The following is a 17,043-nucleotide window of genomic DNA, read 5'->3' on the forward strand; positions in this document are numbered from 1 at the left end:
CGTCAATCAGTTTTTATGTAGTTTAAATGAAGTAATTGATTGATGATTGAGTGATGATTGACAATTAGTGGTGACACCTGATGTTAACAAGCAGAATCATTGAAGGAAAGAGAGAAAAAAGGTGTTAATTAATGTTTTATGGAATGTTTCATTTCAAGTCACCATGAAAGAGGTCAGCGTTTGCTTTAGTTGGGCTCTTGACTCTTTACCTTTTATTATTAGTTTTTCTCTGGCTGCTCCAACTTTGTGTTTATAAAGCACATTTGTTATGACCAGAGAAAATATGAGCTGGTCACAATATGTTTTGGTGATATTGTCATCATGCAATGGCCTGACGTCATTTAGAGTCTAAACCTCTGACCGTATGCTTGATGTGTAGCTTTAGTATTAATGATCGTAGTCCTGTGATTTTACAGCTTGAGATCCAACAGCAGTACGAACAATATTTTTTTTTTTTTTTTTAAGAAAAATTTACATTATGCACAGAAACTTCTGTGTTTAGACACACACAGACATCAAGAATCAGCATATGATTCTCAAGAACGGTGACAATAACTAAATACAAAATACTGACAAACATCAACTCTGAACATCACAAAACAAGCTACTGTCACAACAAAACAACAGCAAAATAAAAGCAAACATGGACAATCTACGAAAATTACAGGACAATTCAGCTGCATAATTTATTCATGCAGCAATGCATGATGGGAGCCATGGATGAGTTTTGATTGGTGGCTCCTATCATGCACTGCAACATGAAGCACTTTGTTTGATTGTCACCATTGTTGAGGGTCATATGCTGATTCTTGATGTCTGTGTGTGTTTCAACAAAAGCTTTAGATTATAAAAGCTCTACTGGATCTCAAGTGGTAACTGATTTAGTGTGAAGAAATAATAGAACATCTATGTGACCAGTTAACAATACAGGATGTCACCAACAAAACAGGCCATTTCACAATGAAAATGTCATCATGAAAACACAACTGTTATAACTGTGCTTCCCAAAGCATCGTAAACATAAGTTGATCAACTTTGGCTTACAACACTTTTGGGAAATGCAGCCCAGATCATAGTTTTCTCTGGCCATAACAAATGTGCTCTACAAACACAAAGTTGAGAAAAATTAATGTTAATAAATAAAGAGTCAAGAGCCCAACTAAAGGAAATGCTTTTCACCATCATGGTGACTTCAAACTAAACTTTCATTAAAACATTAACATCTAAACATCTGTTAATTCTCAATAAGAACTTTTGTTGATGTATTACAGAAATAAAATCAAGCTGGTTAATAATAAGTGTAATAATGTTTAATGCAGTGGTCTCAAACTCAATTCCTGGAGGGCCACAGCTCTGCACAGTTTAGCTCCAACCAGCTCCAACTCACACCTGCTTGGACGTTTCTAGTAATCCTGAAGACCTTGATTAACTGGATCAGGTGTGTTTGATTAGGGTTGGAGCAAAACTGTGCAGAGCTGTGGCCCTCCAGGAATTGAGTTTGAGACCACTGGTTTAATGGCTGGAAGTCAGTTGTAGTTGTCGTGTCTCTCTCTTTTTCTCTTGTTGTTTCTTCAGTGATTCTGCTTATTAACATCAGGTGTCACCACTAATTGTCAATCATAACTCAATCATCAATCAATTATCTCATTAACTTTAACACTGCTTCAGTGTTACTTTTTAACACCCGGCAAGATGGACTCATATGTACACTTTGGGTGTTAATTTAATACTGGGGATTTTGCTGTGGTTAAAGTTTGGAAATATATAGCCTACTGTGTTTAATTCAAACTTTACCCTATTATGTCTTTATGAAGCTCTTGCACACAATATTTAAGGAATATTGGGGATAATTAGCTAAATATATCCAAAATGTGTGACATTCACATTGAATTGTAGGGCTGGGTATTGACACAATTTTCACAATTTTCTATTCGCATGCTTGTTATTCGATTCGATTCAATATCGATTATTTTGGATGTAGTATATCAGTATATCTCTCAACTAATGCTGTAAACTACACATGGGAGTCAGTTGGTACTACTTTACTATAATATTGAAGGTTAAAATTAACTTACTAGGTACAAATATGAATGCTGCTTTCTAGAGTTCACTTTTCTAGCTGACTAATGAGTTTATGGTCACTGAATATGTTTTTCTGAGGTAAATGTGACGTTACGTGACATTGTTTACAAGCTGTTTTATTGACATCTTTCCAAGGTTGAAACACTGATTGAGCTATTACAAGAGACATGATATGGATTTCGGTAAGTTGTACTGTATATTTTAACATACCTTCAGATGTTTAGTCATGTTTATTTCGCGCTGTAACTGGTATTAAAGCGGAGAGGATGTTCACATGCGTTCCGTGCTGCCGCTTCTCTTTAACTGAGGCGCTAAAGCGATCTGTCACGTCACATTAAACAGCGCCAAAACAATATTTATTTTTTTAATCTCATAATAAGATGGACGTCATTTGAAATCTGAGACTTTGCTTCATATCAAAAGTAACAAAGCACAAAGATTATTGCGATTTATTGGATGGGAGGCGCGCTACATGCTCTGTTCATTCATCAACTGAAAACGGACTAGACTAATCGATTCTTGGGATTTAAGAATCGATATCGGTTCGTAAAAATGAGAATCGATTAAAATCGAATATTTTACCCAGCCCTACTGAATTGTGTTGAGATGTAGGGTTAAAAGAAATGTCCGCATAAACGGATCATGTCCTTGCAGAAAAGTACCAGTACCTTTTCAGGTTTTCTATGATTTGATCTAGCCACTTACCTACTGTCCCAGTGAATAAAACCGCAAAAAGGATCAGTAAAACCGACATATTGCAGCTCCTCTTTAACCGCACGTTTCGTGGGGATGGTGCATTTCCAGAGACTGAAGATCCAATTAAACCCAGTTAATTTTTTCTTGCTGGTGTAACATAAACAATCCTGATAAGTGCCTGTTTGTACTCCTCCCATGCAACAGAATTTAAGAAGAAGCAAAGACCACCACTGTAGTGTGAAACATATTCATTTGAATGTTTTCTTTAATGAAAAATGAGAAAAAACACAAATATACAAACCAACAGACAGAACATGTTTGAGACAAAACCCACTGCTCGATTACATACAAACAAAAACAATCTTCAAGGCAATTGTGAAAGATTATGTAACCTAGGCGCAAAACTCTGGACTAGTCAACTTGACTCTGTTCATTTTTGCCATAAAATGAACCAATACACATTCACAAAAGTCTCAAAATATCTATACTAATTTAGGGTCACAAATTATGGGACAATGGATAGTTAATCCACTTCAGCACATTATCAGGTTACAATAGAGAGAAACAAAGTGCACAAAGCAAGTGTAACTTAACGGTGAACAAGAGAGCATTAATGTGACAGCAATAAACTTGTATTCTCAACACCATTGTTAGTGCCTGCAGTAGCTGCACAATTCACAAGCGCAGAGCAGCGTGGAAATCCCTACCCAGTGGTTTTGGTTTAGTAATCAGTCTTGACTGACTGAACTGCTGTAGCCAAAGTTGTACCCGGTAAATCCACATAAGCGGGGTTGTACGCAGGTTGAGGTGAGGTGTAGTCTGTGGGCAGTAGTGGTTGAGCTGGTTGTATAGGGAACATGGCCTGACCACCGTCATTTGGAGCCTGGCTGAAGGGAACAGGATACGCTGGACCTGCTAGAAAACAAAGAAAGCAATCATCTTCATTGTTCGCCATCTTGCTCAAATAGCCTTGGTCATCTTGATGCAGATATTACCAGCCTCCTGATATGGTTGTCCCTTAAAAGGTCCGACTGGCATGGGTTGGCCTCCGTAAGGTGGGTTATTTGGCAAAGGCTGGTAAGGAAGGTACCGACTGCCCTGAACGTCCGGCTGCGGAAGGAATTGTGTCGTCACGACTGTAGTTGTCGCAGTCACAGCTGCATGAAGAATCAAAGGTGGAACAATGTTGCAATAACGTTCTAAAAGCATTCGGCTCTTTCGACGTATACATATATCGACACTTACGTCTAGGACTTCTGAACCTTTTATGGAGACAGCAGGAGGGACAGACCCAGCAGATGATGAGCACAATGATGGAGGTCACAAATAAGATGGCTAGTATGGGACCAATGAGTTCAACATCCACAGTTTTTCTTTGAGGAGGTTTACCCAATTCCTTCATGCCTTTTCTTTTGGACAGATTATGGGGTAAAAATTAGAAATGTTTGCCATCCATTAGTGTGTAAACAAGAGATTCAGTTATATTGTATTCATCGTGTTCACTAGACAAATCTTTTGTCGTCTTAGGTTTGCTTGTAGCAAAACGGGAAATGATGGCAAGAAGGTATTTCCTCTTTGAGTTCCTGTTCTGAAAGCTCTCTGTTTCCCACAGAAAAAGGCAACTGTGTCCAGAGCGTATTGTTGTTGGCACTCTTTTATATTCAATTACTTGCTTATACCAAAAACAAAACAAAACATTTATATATAAATTCGTTACGGGTTCACTTTGGAATTTCCAGTACATTTTTAGAATGGTGTTTTAGATTTATAATATTTATGATCTGAACAGTTCTGTTCATTCTAACAAAATAATAGAGAGAGGTCTGAAATGATTATGACAAAATTATCATAATAAACAGCTGTTGAGGGAGAAATATGCAACACATAGTGACTTATTTTATGAAAGAAAAAAGCAATTCCTCACAACAAACAGTCAAGTTGTCCATTCAATCTTCTTTGCATGTCGGAGCAGCAATACGACTGACCACAGATCCCACAGCAGAACTCCCAAGACTCACACAATTCATATGTACCCCCATAAATGCTACAATCCTCATCATGGCCTAAACAAAACAACAGAAGAAATGTAAACCATTTTGAAAAGGCAAAATAATTGTGAATATATGCTGTGAATCACTTGTTTGAAGCAGATTTGGAATTATTGTATTTATCTGTTGTAGCCTATTGTATTTAACGAGAAAGACAACAAAAGTAAGTTCTTCAACACAATATTTACTTGTCTGGAGTAATGCATTACTAATCAGATTACAGTTTAAGCAACATTAAAATTGTGATCAATTTTAAGTGTTTATAACGAGAGAAAAACATAATTTCAACAAGTGTACTTGCACCACAAACAACTAACGCGTGAAAGACACGTGCTGCCACTGGCGTGTTAAACGCGCGAAAATAGTGTTGGAAAAAAAGACAAATAAACCAAAAGTGGCTCTTGAAAAACGCAGATGAGGGGATTATTAAGAAAATTAGCTAAATAAATCTTAAAGACGTGCACAGCATCGTACTATACTTCTAATCAAACATGACATCCGTCCTATATTCATACTCGTCAAAAAACATCTATATACTAAAAACACTTACCGACTATAGTCGTGAATAAACACACGAACATGAGTAGAATCGGGACACTGGAAGGCATAGCTGCTTTCACCCTTTCACCTGTGTTATGAGAAAGACAGCCAGCTTTCAGGTGTTTTTCTCCTCCCCCCGGCTGACTAGACCTGTTAAGACTAGCTACTTCCATGCAAGAGACTTCTCAAACTAAAACAGACAGACCACCAGTGTAATTCAAAACATTTATTTTAATGTCTAGATCTGTCTTGTTTAGACATAAAATAACACAAATACATATGTACAAACAAACAGAACATATCTGTTACAAAACCCACTGGTCTACTGCTTACCAACAAAAAGAATCTTAAAGAAATTTGCAAAGAACAATTATATATAATCAAAACAATTTCTTCTTTAACTCTTACAGTGATGGTTTCTATGAAATGAACAAATACACATTCACAAACCAACTCAAGTTTACAATCTTAAAATATCCCAAAGTGACAGTGCCAATATTGGATCCTTTTTGTCTAGTATTCTTATCAACACAATTACTGAATATTGAATATTTGATCCCAGAACGGTGGATGACGCACATCTAGAATCCCATCCAGATTGGCGATTGGTCCATTTGGTAACAAGAGACATACCCAGCACTGTTTGAGTGAATCTGGAGCACTGTTATCTTTGGTAGCACTCTGACTGGATATTTGGGATGTCTGGGGATCAGATTCCTTGGAATCTTTGGATTTTAAAGCCTGAATCACTCCAGCCCCGATACTCAATCTCAAAATATTACCCTAATAATGGCACTAACAGCTGTTTTCCCAATATGTTGCTGCAATGATTGTTGGTTTTATGATTAGCTTGGTACAGTACTAAGTAAGGATTCCATATGGCAACATGACAAAAGGTTCAGTATCTCTAAACATATTCTGAGCATCACAAGTTTTGCTTTGGAAGTCGTTGTGTACTATGGATGTGGGCAGTTTACAATGTGAAACAATTCATGAGGTTAAAAAACAATATTTGAATTGATATCATCACTAACACTGTCAATGAGGTGTTTGTTATTGTTGTTTGTCTTTAGCAATGTGTCTGGACAATGTCTCAGAAAGATTGAGTTGTCGAGTTGCTGCCATTCTGTACTTTATTGGCGCTTGGCTTTATACGGCCGTGAGCGTTTCCGCCGGTCGGGTTTGCGTTGTTTGTGGAGCCGGCCAATGCTTACACCCTGTCGGCGACGCACAGAGATGTTCTGCTCCACCAGACTCGCTAACATACCTACAAATCACCAAAGGGACATTTGATTAAAAGAATCGTTTCCAGGCAAATTATTTACTTTCATTCTTTCATTGAACGCAAAAGACAATGTATAGCAGAACATTCACGCTGCTATTTCATGAACATATGAAGATTCTCGACAATGTTTTTTACCTTCTTGTGCCAGCATTGATATGAAGGTGCAGATGAACTCGTCGTAGTTATGAGTCCTCCTCTGGTCATCGATCTGAGGAAGGACAAAAAGCATCACTATAAGCTCTCTGGCAATCATATTTCTTTGTTTACTGGACCATTAAAAGAGGATATCAAACACTCACCTTGTACTTTTTCCTTTTCTCCACTTCTTCTTTCAGACACGCTTCATAGTTGGTGATGTCTGCTTCTACGTACTTCAACAAGGCCAGCATCTCCTGTATAACAGAAACCCTTAAGTTCATGTACCACTGCATAACAAACCCATAGCAAACATGACTAATGAGAAATTAAGTGACTGCAGAAAGAAAATGGTTGCCGTCTCACTTTAGGAGTGTATTTCTCTCCAGGAGGTTTGGTGCTGGTCTCAGTGGTGGCGTCAGTGGATGGCAGTTTCTCCTTGTCGGATTTGATGTCCACTGACTCTTTGACATCCTCCTGTTTCATCTCCACCGATGGTCCCTCCTTGACCTCCTCCTCTCCTCCTGGACAGGTCGCCTCTTCCTTCTCTTTCTTCTCCACACTACCTGATTTCTTCAACCCCTCCAACATTTCTGTCAAATGAGATCAAGGTTAGCCGAACAACTTCAATACGGGAAAAACTGATGAATTGTGTCCAATAAGATCAATCGAGAAAGTCTATTACGAAAGATAACTTGATTTTAAAATGCTATAATCTCATTGTTACCTATAGGTGGCAGGGCAAACAAGACGCCATCTTCTTGCAGTTGCAGCAGCGTGGAGCTCACTAATGCCCCCAAGTCTCGGACGGCTCGATTGTGTCGGGCATCTAACCGGAGCAGCCCCTCCTCTTCTCCGAACAGCACACGGCTTAAGTGGGCCGCCACGGGGCTGGAGGGACGCGTAGCTGTTTGTGACCGCGCGGGTGAGCGCAGCGGTGAGTTGAACGCGCTGCCGATCTCTGAGGCCGTGTCTGTGCTTTCGTTACTGGGTGTGGGTGAAGGCTGGCAGGCTGAGGTGATGCTGATCCCGCCCGTGCGACCCTCGGTACGTACATTCAGTGGTGTGGATCCTGTTGTGGCCATGGCGTCCTTCCTCTGGACCTCCTTCTTGAGTTTCTCAGCTAAAACGCTGAGTGCTAGCTGACCCTCCATTGCCGCAACCCCGGCCACTCCACTGCGTCCCATGGTACGTGCACGTAGACCCACCTTTCTTCGGACCCTGCTAATCACACACACAAGCAATGAATGTCACAGGGGTGTAACTACACAAAAATTGTGGTTTGGTATGTACTTTGGATTTTGAAGTCATGGTTCGGTATGTTTGTGGTATAGCAGGGAGAGAAACAAAACAAAAACTGCTTTTTTTCCCTTTATTAATTCTTTAAACCCGAAGTGTATAGCTGGCAGTACACCCCTTCCACCCCCTAGAAAAAAAAACAAAATAGGTATCATTTTAAGCTTAGAAACTCAGCTTTTTAATGCATCTAACCATTTTGATCATCTCTTAATAAAAGCTGAGTCATCCTTCTAAACCCGAGTGTACCAAACGCCACCTAGCTATGAAAAAATTAACGATCATATTTTTCAAAACTACTGCCTTGATCAACACAAAATAGGTGTCAAAATAAGCATAGAGTCTGAACTTTACAATGAACGTAGCCAATCTGATTAACTCCTAAGTAGTGCTGAGTTATTTGTTGATAAATAATAATTTATGAAATACTTTTTTGTACTGCAACATGTCAAAAACATCATACAGCTCAGATAATCATGTGTTATATGTCATGTGAAAGATCTCACGGAGTAGAATACAACAAGCATAATTGTTTTGGGCTTTGACTAAACTTGAGCGAGTTTTTGTACGTGAAGCCCCGCAAGACCCATATGTAAATAATATACGGATGCGGCATTCATGTCATGTTTTGGCTCGTAGCTTCATGAAACATGCTCCGACTGTGGAAAATGGCACGATTAAAATGAGTCCAACCTTACCATTAAGTCAATCACGAGATATTTCTCATAAAACCCCACAGATACACAGACGCTAACTAAAATCAAATGTAGCTCACATGTGGCGTTTTCGCTAATAACTTCATGAAACATGCATAGATCATAGAAAATGGCACATCATTACCGACAGTGGATGCTGCCATTTGAAAGAGTCCAAAATCAACATAATTCATTGCGTCGATCACGAGATATTCCTCGTGGAGGAACGATTTTAAAAATGCCCATTAGAGGGCGTCAAGGGCTAAACAAAGAGGCTACCTTGGTTCCAAATGCTGCAACTTTTGATTACTTTATGCTATCACCACAAAATTTGATCCAAATACAGCTCACATATAAGGAAACTTCACCAAAAAAAAAAAAAAAAAATTGTCCTCCTACCTTATTTCCTTCCTGAGTTATTGCATGTCAAATAAGAAATATATGTAAGATTATAATAAAAAATTATATATTTTTGCCTTTTATCAGCAATTTCTCAGCATGAGAATATCCAAATCTAATCATTTTTCTCTAAAAAATTAAAAAGTTTTCTATCAAACGATACGTACATTTTGACTCTCCTTGCTATAGTTTTGGAGTTATGAGTCTTTACTTTTGTGTATGTCACTCAGAAAAACAACTCCAAAAATGCCTTCGGGGCTTAAAGGGTTAAACAGTGGAATAATGAACTATTAAAAAGTCGTCAGTACTGCGGCAACACTCTTCCAAGTTTATGGTGCTGTTGGCGCCATTAGCCTCGTGGGCAGCACGCTAACATATAGCGCTGTTGCGCTTCGGGCGACCCGAGTACGAGTCCCGGATCGCAGACCTTTCACAATCCAGTCCCCCTCTCTCTCTCTCCCACTTCGCTTCCAGACAATAATAAATCTTTAAAAAAATAAAAAGTTTATGGTGCTGTTGTAAATGGATCCAAAGAAGGAAAAACTCAAGAGTTTTAAATTATGTTATTGTACACAAAGAAGTTGAACACTGAAAATATTCGGTTTGAATACGTGTATCTTTACACCCCTAGAAGATCAAGCTCAAAACATACTATATGCAAGTACATGGACGCAAATGTACCACAGCATTGCCGCAAGGTGCGGATGTTTACGTAATCGTTCAGTAAGTTTTTAACTGCTTACTAATATCATGTTCCTAAGCATGTTAGGTAACTGTTGTTAAGCATGTTGCTATGTTTATAGTTAGCTGAATAACATCACCTGCAGACATTTGAAGGAACTCTATCGCCCTCTTGAGTTCTGGAGGTTTGTTACCGCTACAAGAACATATTTTAATTTAATTTAGAAATGTAACACTTTCTCAAAAATCTTATACCTGCTTGTGGCATCTGTAGTACTGCACTCCTCCTCTTCGTCATCATAGTCATCCTCGTCGTCAGAATAAGGGGGCTGAGGGGGGCCAGGTAAGCGTGGGCGTCCCACACCCGCAGCGAGATCCTCCTCTTCCTGTCAATCCACCAGCAAACTGAATCAAAGCACATATCATGCCAACTACTCCAGATATTCTGCAACTTAACCCGATCTTACCTGCATGGGAGACTTGGCATAGTTGTGGTTGTCCAGGAATGCTGGCAGACGCTGGACGATGGGGTTGGGGCTGGGAACAGGTAGAGGGGCTGGTGGCGGAGCGCCCACTGTTGGCACGGTGGCAGGTTTAGCCATGGGTCTGACTTTTCCAGCGGGACTTGGTAGAGCGACAGCACCTTCTTGAGTTTCTGAAATTACATATTCTTATTCACACAGACCACAATGGAAACTTGTATCAATAGTTTTGAGGCAAAAATTCTCCCACTGATGTCATTCCTAGCAAGAGTAGACCTTAAATCAAAAGGTTCTACATTTAAATACATTTGAAACATTCAAACTAAATATATTATATTCAAATCAAATTGTGTGGGGTACCTGTGGGTGTGGCCTGCTCTGCACCCAAAGGTATTGGTGTGTCTTGCCCCTCCTCCTTTTTAACAGCAGGGGGCGTGTCTTCTGAAGAGGAGGTGTCTTGTTGCTTACGATCCTGACCTGATTCTTGTTGGGTTATCCGAATGACCTGTAGCATGTACAGTGGCGTACAAAGGCATTTACAACTGACTCCGACTGTACCATACACAGAGATATCATTCACAGAAAACTTGATTCTCAAAAAAAAAGAGATTTTATTAAAACAAAGAAGAGTTTGTACTCACTTTTTTCTCTCTAACCTGCTGGAGCCCTTCTAGAATAATCTGCCTGTTCCTCTTCAGGACGTCAAGCCTGGACTCGTATTTTATCCTGCGATCTGGAACCACCGCCATGAGATTGAAGCGTATGTCATGGTAGGGCTCTCTGAGGGGAAAGAAGACAAATTAGATATGCTAGAAAGAAAGAAAATAAAATAATAAAATTTAACAAAAAAAAAATATATAATATACATAAAAACATTTTAACATATTACTATTACTATATACATTTTTAAAAAGTAGAATAGTACAGGTGCTGGTCATATAATTAGAATATCATCAAAAAGTTGATTTATTTCACTAATTCCATTCAAAAAGTGAAACTTGTATATTATATTTATTCATTACACACAGACTGATATATTTCAAATGTTTATGTCTTTTAATTTTGATGATTATATCTGACAACTAAGGAAAATCCCAAATTCAGTATCTCAGAAAATTAGAACATTGTGAAAAGGTTCAATATTGAAGACACCTGGTACCACACTCTAATCAGCTAATTAACTCAAAACACCTGCAAAGGCCTTTAAATGGTCTAGTCTAGTTCTGTAGGCTACACAATCATGGGGAAGACTGCTGACTTGACAGTTGTCCAAAAGACGACCATTGACACCTTGCACAAGGCGGGCAAGACACAAAAGGTCATTGCAAAAGAGGCTGGCTGTTCACAGAGCTCTGTGTCCAAGCACATTAATAGAGAGGCAAAGGGAAGGAAAAGATGTGGTAGAAAAAAGTGTACAAGCAATAGGGATAACCGCACCCTGGAGAGGATTGTGAAACAAAACCCATTCAAAAATGTGGGGGAGATTCACAAAGAGTGGACTGCAGCTGGAGTCAGTGCTTCAAGAACCACTACGCACAGACGTATGTAAGACATGGGTTTCAGCTGTCGCATTCCTTGTGTCAAGCCACTCTTGAACAACAGACAGCGTCAGAAGCGTCTCGCCTGGGCTAAAGACAAAAAGGACTGGACTGCTGCTGAGTGGTCCAAAGTTATGTTCTCTGATGAAAGTAAATTTTGCATTTCCTTTGGAAATCAGGGTCCCAGAGTCTGGAGGAAGAGAGGAGAGGCACACAATCCACATTGCTTAAGGTCCGGTGTAAAGTTTCCACAGTCAGTGATGGTTTGGGGTGCCATGTCATCTTCTGGTGTTGGTCCACTGTGTTTTCTGAGGTCCAAGGTCAATGCAGCCGTATACCAGGAAGTTTTAGAGCACTTCATGCTTCCTGCTGCTGACCAACTTTATGGAGATGCAGATTTCATTTTCCAACAGGACTTGGCACCTGCACACAGTGCCAAAGCTACCAGTACCTGGTTTAAGGACCATGGTATCCCTGTTCTTAATTGGCCAGCAAACTCGCCTGACCTGTGAAGAGGAACATGCGATATGCCAGACCCAACAATGCAGTGCATTACAAAGCAGTGCCACAGACTGATCGACTCCATGCCACGCCGCATTGCTGCAGTAATTCAGGCAAAAGGAGCCCCAACTAAGTATTGAGTGCTATACATGCTCATACTTTTCATGTTCATACTTTTCAGTTGGCCAAGATTTCTAAAAATCCTTTCTTTGTATTGGTCTTAAGTAATTATTCTAATTTTCTGAGATACTGAATTTGGGATTTTCCTTAGTTGTCAGTTATAATCATCAAAATTAAAAGAAATAAACATTTGAAATATATCAGTCTGTGTGTAATGAATGAATATAATATACAAGTTTCACTTTTTGAATGGAATTAGTGAAATAAATCAACTTTTTGATAATATTCTAATTATATGACCAGCACCTGTATATAAGAACACATTATCTTAATCTAAATATTGTTAAAACGATTAATTTGAAACAATTAATTTTAATATATGGATATATGAACTAATTTAACTTGTTTTTTACTATATATTTAGGATATTTACTATATATTAACTATTTAAAAAAATATTAATTGTGAAATGGTGGAATACATATATATTTTTTATATGTTATATATATATGTATGAATTGGTTTAAAGGGATTTTTTAAATCAGAGAAACCAACTGCTGCCATGTAGAAGATTCAAAATGTTTTAATGTAAAATACAGTGTGTCCAAAAATGACATGTACAGAAAGAGCCAAATAAAAAGTGCATTAAAATATTGCAATATTCTTGATGTTATTTATATTATTTATATGTTATTTATATATGATATATTATTAATATTAAATACTATATATTATTTCCTCATCCTGTTGGCCACAGATGTGAATATTGATCAGTCTGGCTCTTACCCAGCAGTGGCCAGTCCTATTCGCTCCATTATGACCCGTCTGGCTTTATCGGTCCACTCTTCGTCTTCACCCCACGGCCCTGAGAGAGACAGACAGATTATTATTACCTAGTCCTTTGTCAAAATGTCAGTAAAACTGTCTTTTGTGGATTTAAGTCCTCACCGTGGTCGATGGGATACGCCTTCAGCCCATCCAGTTCAAACAGCCGGTCTTTGATTGGCACGTAACTGACGAAGTGAAACGCCTCCATCGTTCGCACGGCGCTGATGCCATTCTGTTTCTCCGGCAGGTGCCGCGGCTCCGGTCTCCATGGAAACAACACAAAAACAATAACTACAAAACAACAGATTGAGACCACAACTACGATTGTTTGTGCAAAATCTACTTATATATGTTGGCGGGAAAGAGTAATATTAAAGCTGACCCTACCTGGCATGGCTGTTGTGTGCTTTCGCCAGCTCAGGGGCATTTCCAATGGCGTAACCTTTGCTCTAAGAAAACCAAAAAAATACAGATATGCTTTAAAACACAGGCATTGAGAACATGCAAATGTGTGCTTATGCTATTTTGTTAGAGTGCATTCAGACATTTTTAAGCATGACTTAAGACGAGTCCAAACATTATCTTTATGTGTGTAACTGACCTCAGGATTGAAGCCCTTGGTGAAAGCTTTCATGCGGCTCAGAGTGTTTCCCAGCTCCACGCCGCTGCAGTTCAGAAGCACACTCAGAAGAGCGTGAGTAGCACAGGAGTTCGGTATCAACTGCACACAACAATCCACAAACAGACAATAGAATGCGGGGATAATAACAGCAGATTTTATGGACAGAAACAATGAACTAAATCAATACGGACTCACTTGGTGAGCAAAAAACATGTCATTAACAATCTCGTCATCGATAACGGAGGTTTCGTCCACCAGCGTAGAGACTTTACGCCGAGATCTTCGCTCCTCGATCCACTTAAAGAGGAAGATGAAGCCATACACAGGACTGAGGAGAAGAAAAAGAAACAGAACAGCTTCAGAACAATAAAAAAAAAAATGTATTTTATATATATATATATATATATACTATTTACATACATAAATATATATATATATATATATATATATATATATTCCTGTTCAACTGCTCGTTAACGCAAATATCTAATCAGCCAATCACATGGCAGCAACTCAATGCATTTAAGCATGTAGACATGGTCAAGACGATCTGCTGAAGTTCAAACTGAGCATCAGAATGGGGAAGGAAGTTGATTTAAGTGACTTTGAATGTGTCATGGTTGTTGACTGAGTATTTCAGAAACTGCTGATCTACTGGGATTTCCACGCAAAACCATCTCTAGGGTTTACAGAGAATAGTCCAAAAAAGAGAAAATATCCAGTGAGAGGCAGTTTTGTGGGCAAAAATGCCTTGTTGATGCCAGGGGTCAGAGGAGAATGACCAGACTGGTTCAAGCTGATAGAAAGGTAACAGTAACTCAAATAATCACTCGATACAACCGAGGTCTCCAGAAGAGCCTCTCTGAACACACAACACATACAACCTTGAAGCAGATGATCTACAGCAGCAGAAGATCACACCGGTGACACTCCTGTCGGCTGAGAACAGCAAACTGAGGCTACAATTCACACGGACTCACCAAAACTGGACAATAGAAGACTGGAAAAACATTGCCTGGTCTGATGAGTCTCGATTTCTGCTGTGACAGTCAGAATTTGGCATAAACAACATAAACACATGGATCCATCCTGCCTAGTATCAATGGTTCAGGCTTGGCACACTTTAGGCCCCTTAGTTCCAATTGAGCATCATTTAAATGCTACAGCCGACCTGAGTATTGTTGCTGACCATGTCTATCCCTTTATGACCACAGTGTATCCATCTTCTGATGACTACATCCAGCAGGATAACGCTCCAAGTCAGAAAGCTCAAATCTTCTCAAACTGGTTTCTTGAACATAAAAATTAGTTCACTATACTCATATAACCTCCACAGTCACCAGATTACAGTTACATTTTAGGACTAGATGGTAATATCCCTTACTTTTGCTCTTACTTTTTCTTCCAGACAAACACAATCGGAGTTATATTAATAATCACCCTAATGCTCCCAAGCTTTATAATGGCAGTGCACAGAAACCACCTGTTTGAAGCTCAAAAAATGTGGCGTGTGGAAGACCAAAGCACAAGCACAAGAACTACAATTTCGGGTAAGAAGCCTCTGTTTAGATCCAATCCAATAGAGCTCCTTTGGATATGTGGTGGAACGGGAAATTTGCATCATGGATGAGCTAACAAATCAGCAGCAACTGTGTGATGCGATCATGTCAGTATAGTCCAAAATCTCTGAGGAATGTTTCCAGCACCTTGTTGAATCTATGCCATGAAGAATTAAGACTCGGTACTAGCAAGGTGTAACAAATTGGCCGGTGAGCGTATACAGTATATATGTATACAAAAATATTATCATGAATATTATTTAAATTATTAATATTATTGCTAAATCAGTATTATTTTAAAATTATAAATATACAGATTTAATCATAATAAAAAAAGTAAAATTGTTTGATAAACCCACCTTTGACATTTGCTCTGAAGATCATAGATCTCCTCCACCTGAACGCCCTTCACACCTGTCCAAACACAAGACATTTACATCACTCTTCCCACATTAATTCATATTTATCCAAAGCGTCTAAATGCATTTAATATTAACAACACTCCATATTTTATCAATATTTGTTTTAATCACATTCAAACACCATTACTCATATTTAGACTGTAATTGACACCATAAAAGCAATAAATCTTGTTTGCATGTGGGTGCCATACAGATCAACTCACCAAAGTCCTCCACCAAGAGTGTGAACAACCCTGAAAGAGCACAAGACAAAACAGCCAGTATAATAATGTTAATATGAGATAATATGAGTGTTATGAATTTCCATATGCATTGAATTCACTACTGTTCTACTATATAGCGAGATGACATGTTAACTTACAGCACATTTTATAAATAATAAAATAATGATTGCTAAATAATTAATAACATAACTCCGATATATTATATGGATACATGTTGATTTAGAGACTCACCCGGGTCACTTTCTAACTCCAGCCAACCTTTGTTCATTTTTGCAGAAATCAGAGTCACCAAAACTCCGCTAAATCATCAACCAGTCCATAATATTATAAAGAACTACATCAATCATCTGCTAGTACATATTTAATCCATCTTTAGACGATCTCGACGGCTAGTAAACACAATAAAGAGCAGCGCCGTCGACTGTAATTGACGTCATTCCGCTGCGTCGTGAGTCAGTGGTGTAATGCAGTGAAGAAGCGCTGTATGGCGCTGTGCTGTGAAGTTACACTTACATTAATGACATAAAAGTGGTTCTAGTTTCGTAACAGCTTATTTACTCATAAAAAAGGCTTATTTACTCGTTTATTGTTTTTTCCCCAGTGTACTTGTATGTGAATTTGCTATATCTCAATATAAACAGTTAATGTGCGATATATTCCTTAACCATTACATAATTATTAGTTTAAATACCTTTCAGCAAAGATATTTCGATAAGTGATTTGTAGTATAGACAGTATGTATTATGGTCAAGGAAAATTCCATGCATTAATAATATTATGTAATATGTATGTATATGTATATAGTTTAGTATAGCCTAATAATATTTACAAAAAAAAAAAAAATGTAATATTATAAAGGTTTGAAACTGATTGAAACTGATACCGTATTT

The 17,043-nt window shown here is 38.5% G+C and overlaps 1 protein-coding gene across 2 annotated transcripts; it reads right to left on the reverse strand.

Moving 5' to 3' along the window:
* Positions 1–5,577: 5,577 nt before the first annotated feature.
* bap1 (BRCA1 associated protein-1 (ubiquitin carboxy-terminal hydrolase)) lies at positions 5,578–16,611 on the reverse strand. Of its 2 annotated transcripts, none has more exons than XM_051910445.1 (17): positions 16,385–16,611; positions 16,133–16,162; positions 15,867–15,921; positions 14,144–14,276; positions 13,928–14,047; positions 13,714–13,775; positions 13,447–13,589; positions 13,285–13,363; positions 10,981–11,119; positions 10,700–10,844; positions 10,325–10,512; positions 10,113–10,243; positions 7,514–8,007; positions 7,153–7,379; positions 6,951–7,043; positions 6,787–6,859; positions 5,578–6,633 (listed from the first exon to the last, which is right to left on the reverse strand). In XM_051910445.1, the coding sequence occupies exons 1-17, from the start codon at positions 16,419–16,421 to the stop codon at positions 6,500–6,502; spliced, it is 2,283 nt and encodes a 760-aa protein (XP_051766405.1). In that variant the 5' UTR covers positions 16,422–16,611; the 3' UTR covers positions 5,578–6,499. The 2 variants fall into 2 exon arrangements, with proteins under 2 accessions (XP_051766405.1, XP_051766404.1); XM_051910444.1 differs by having other exon boundaries at positions 7,514–8,010; positions 16,385–16,609.
* Between the last annotated feature and the right edge of the window lie 432 nt (positions 16,612–17,043).

The sequence above is a fragment of the Ctenopharyngodon idella genome, chromosome 10, assembly GCF_019924925.1.
Source record: "Ctenopharyngodon idella isolate HZGC_01 chromosome 10, HZGC01, whole genome shotgun sequence".
Classification (NCBI taxonomy): Eukaryota; Metazoa; Chordata; class Actinopteri; order Cypriniformes; family Xenocyprididae; genus Ctenopharyngodon; species Ctenopharyngodon idella.

Bases quoted from the DNA above. Each gene is read 5' to 3' on its own strand.
- bap1 (XM_051910444.1), bottom strand. From the start codon at position 16,421: ATGAACAAAGGTTGGCTGGAGTTAGAAAGTGACCCGG. The intron at 13,590-13,713 runs GTAGGGTCAGCT...GTTTCCATGGAG, and splicing joins GCACACAACAGCCATGCCAG to ACCGGAGCCGCGGCACCTGC. The intron at 10,845-10,980 runs GTGAGTACAAAC...TACATGCTACAG, and splicing joins AGCAGGTTAGAGAGAAAAAA to GTCATTCGGATAACCCAACA.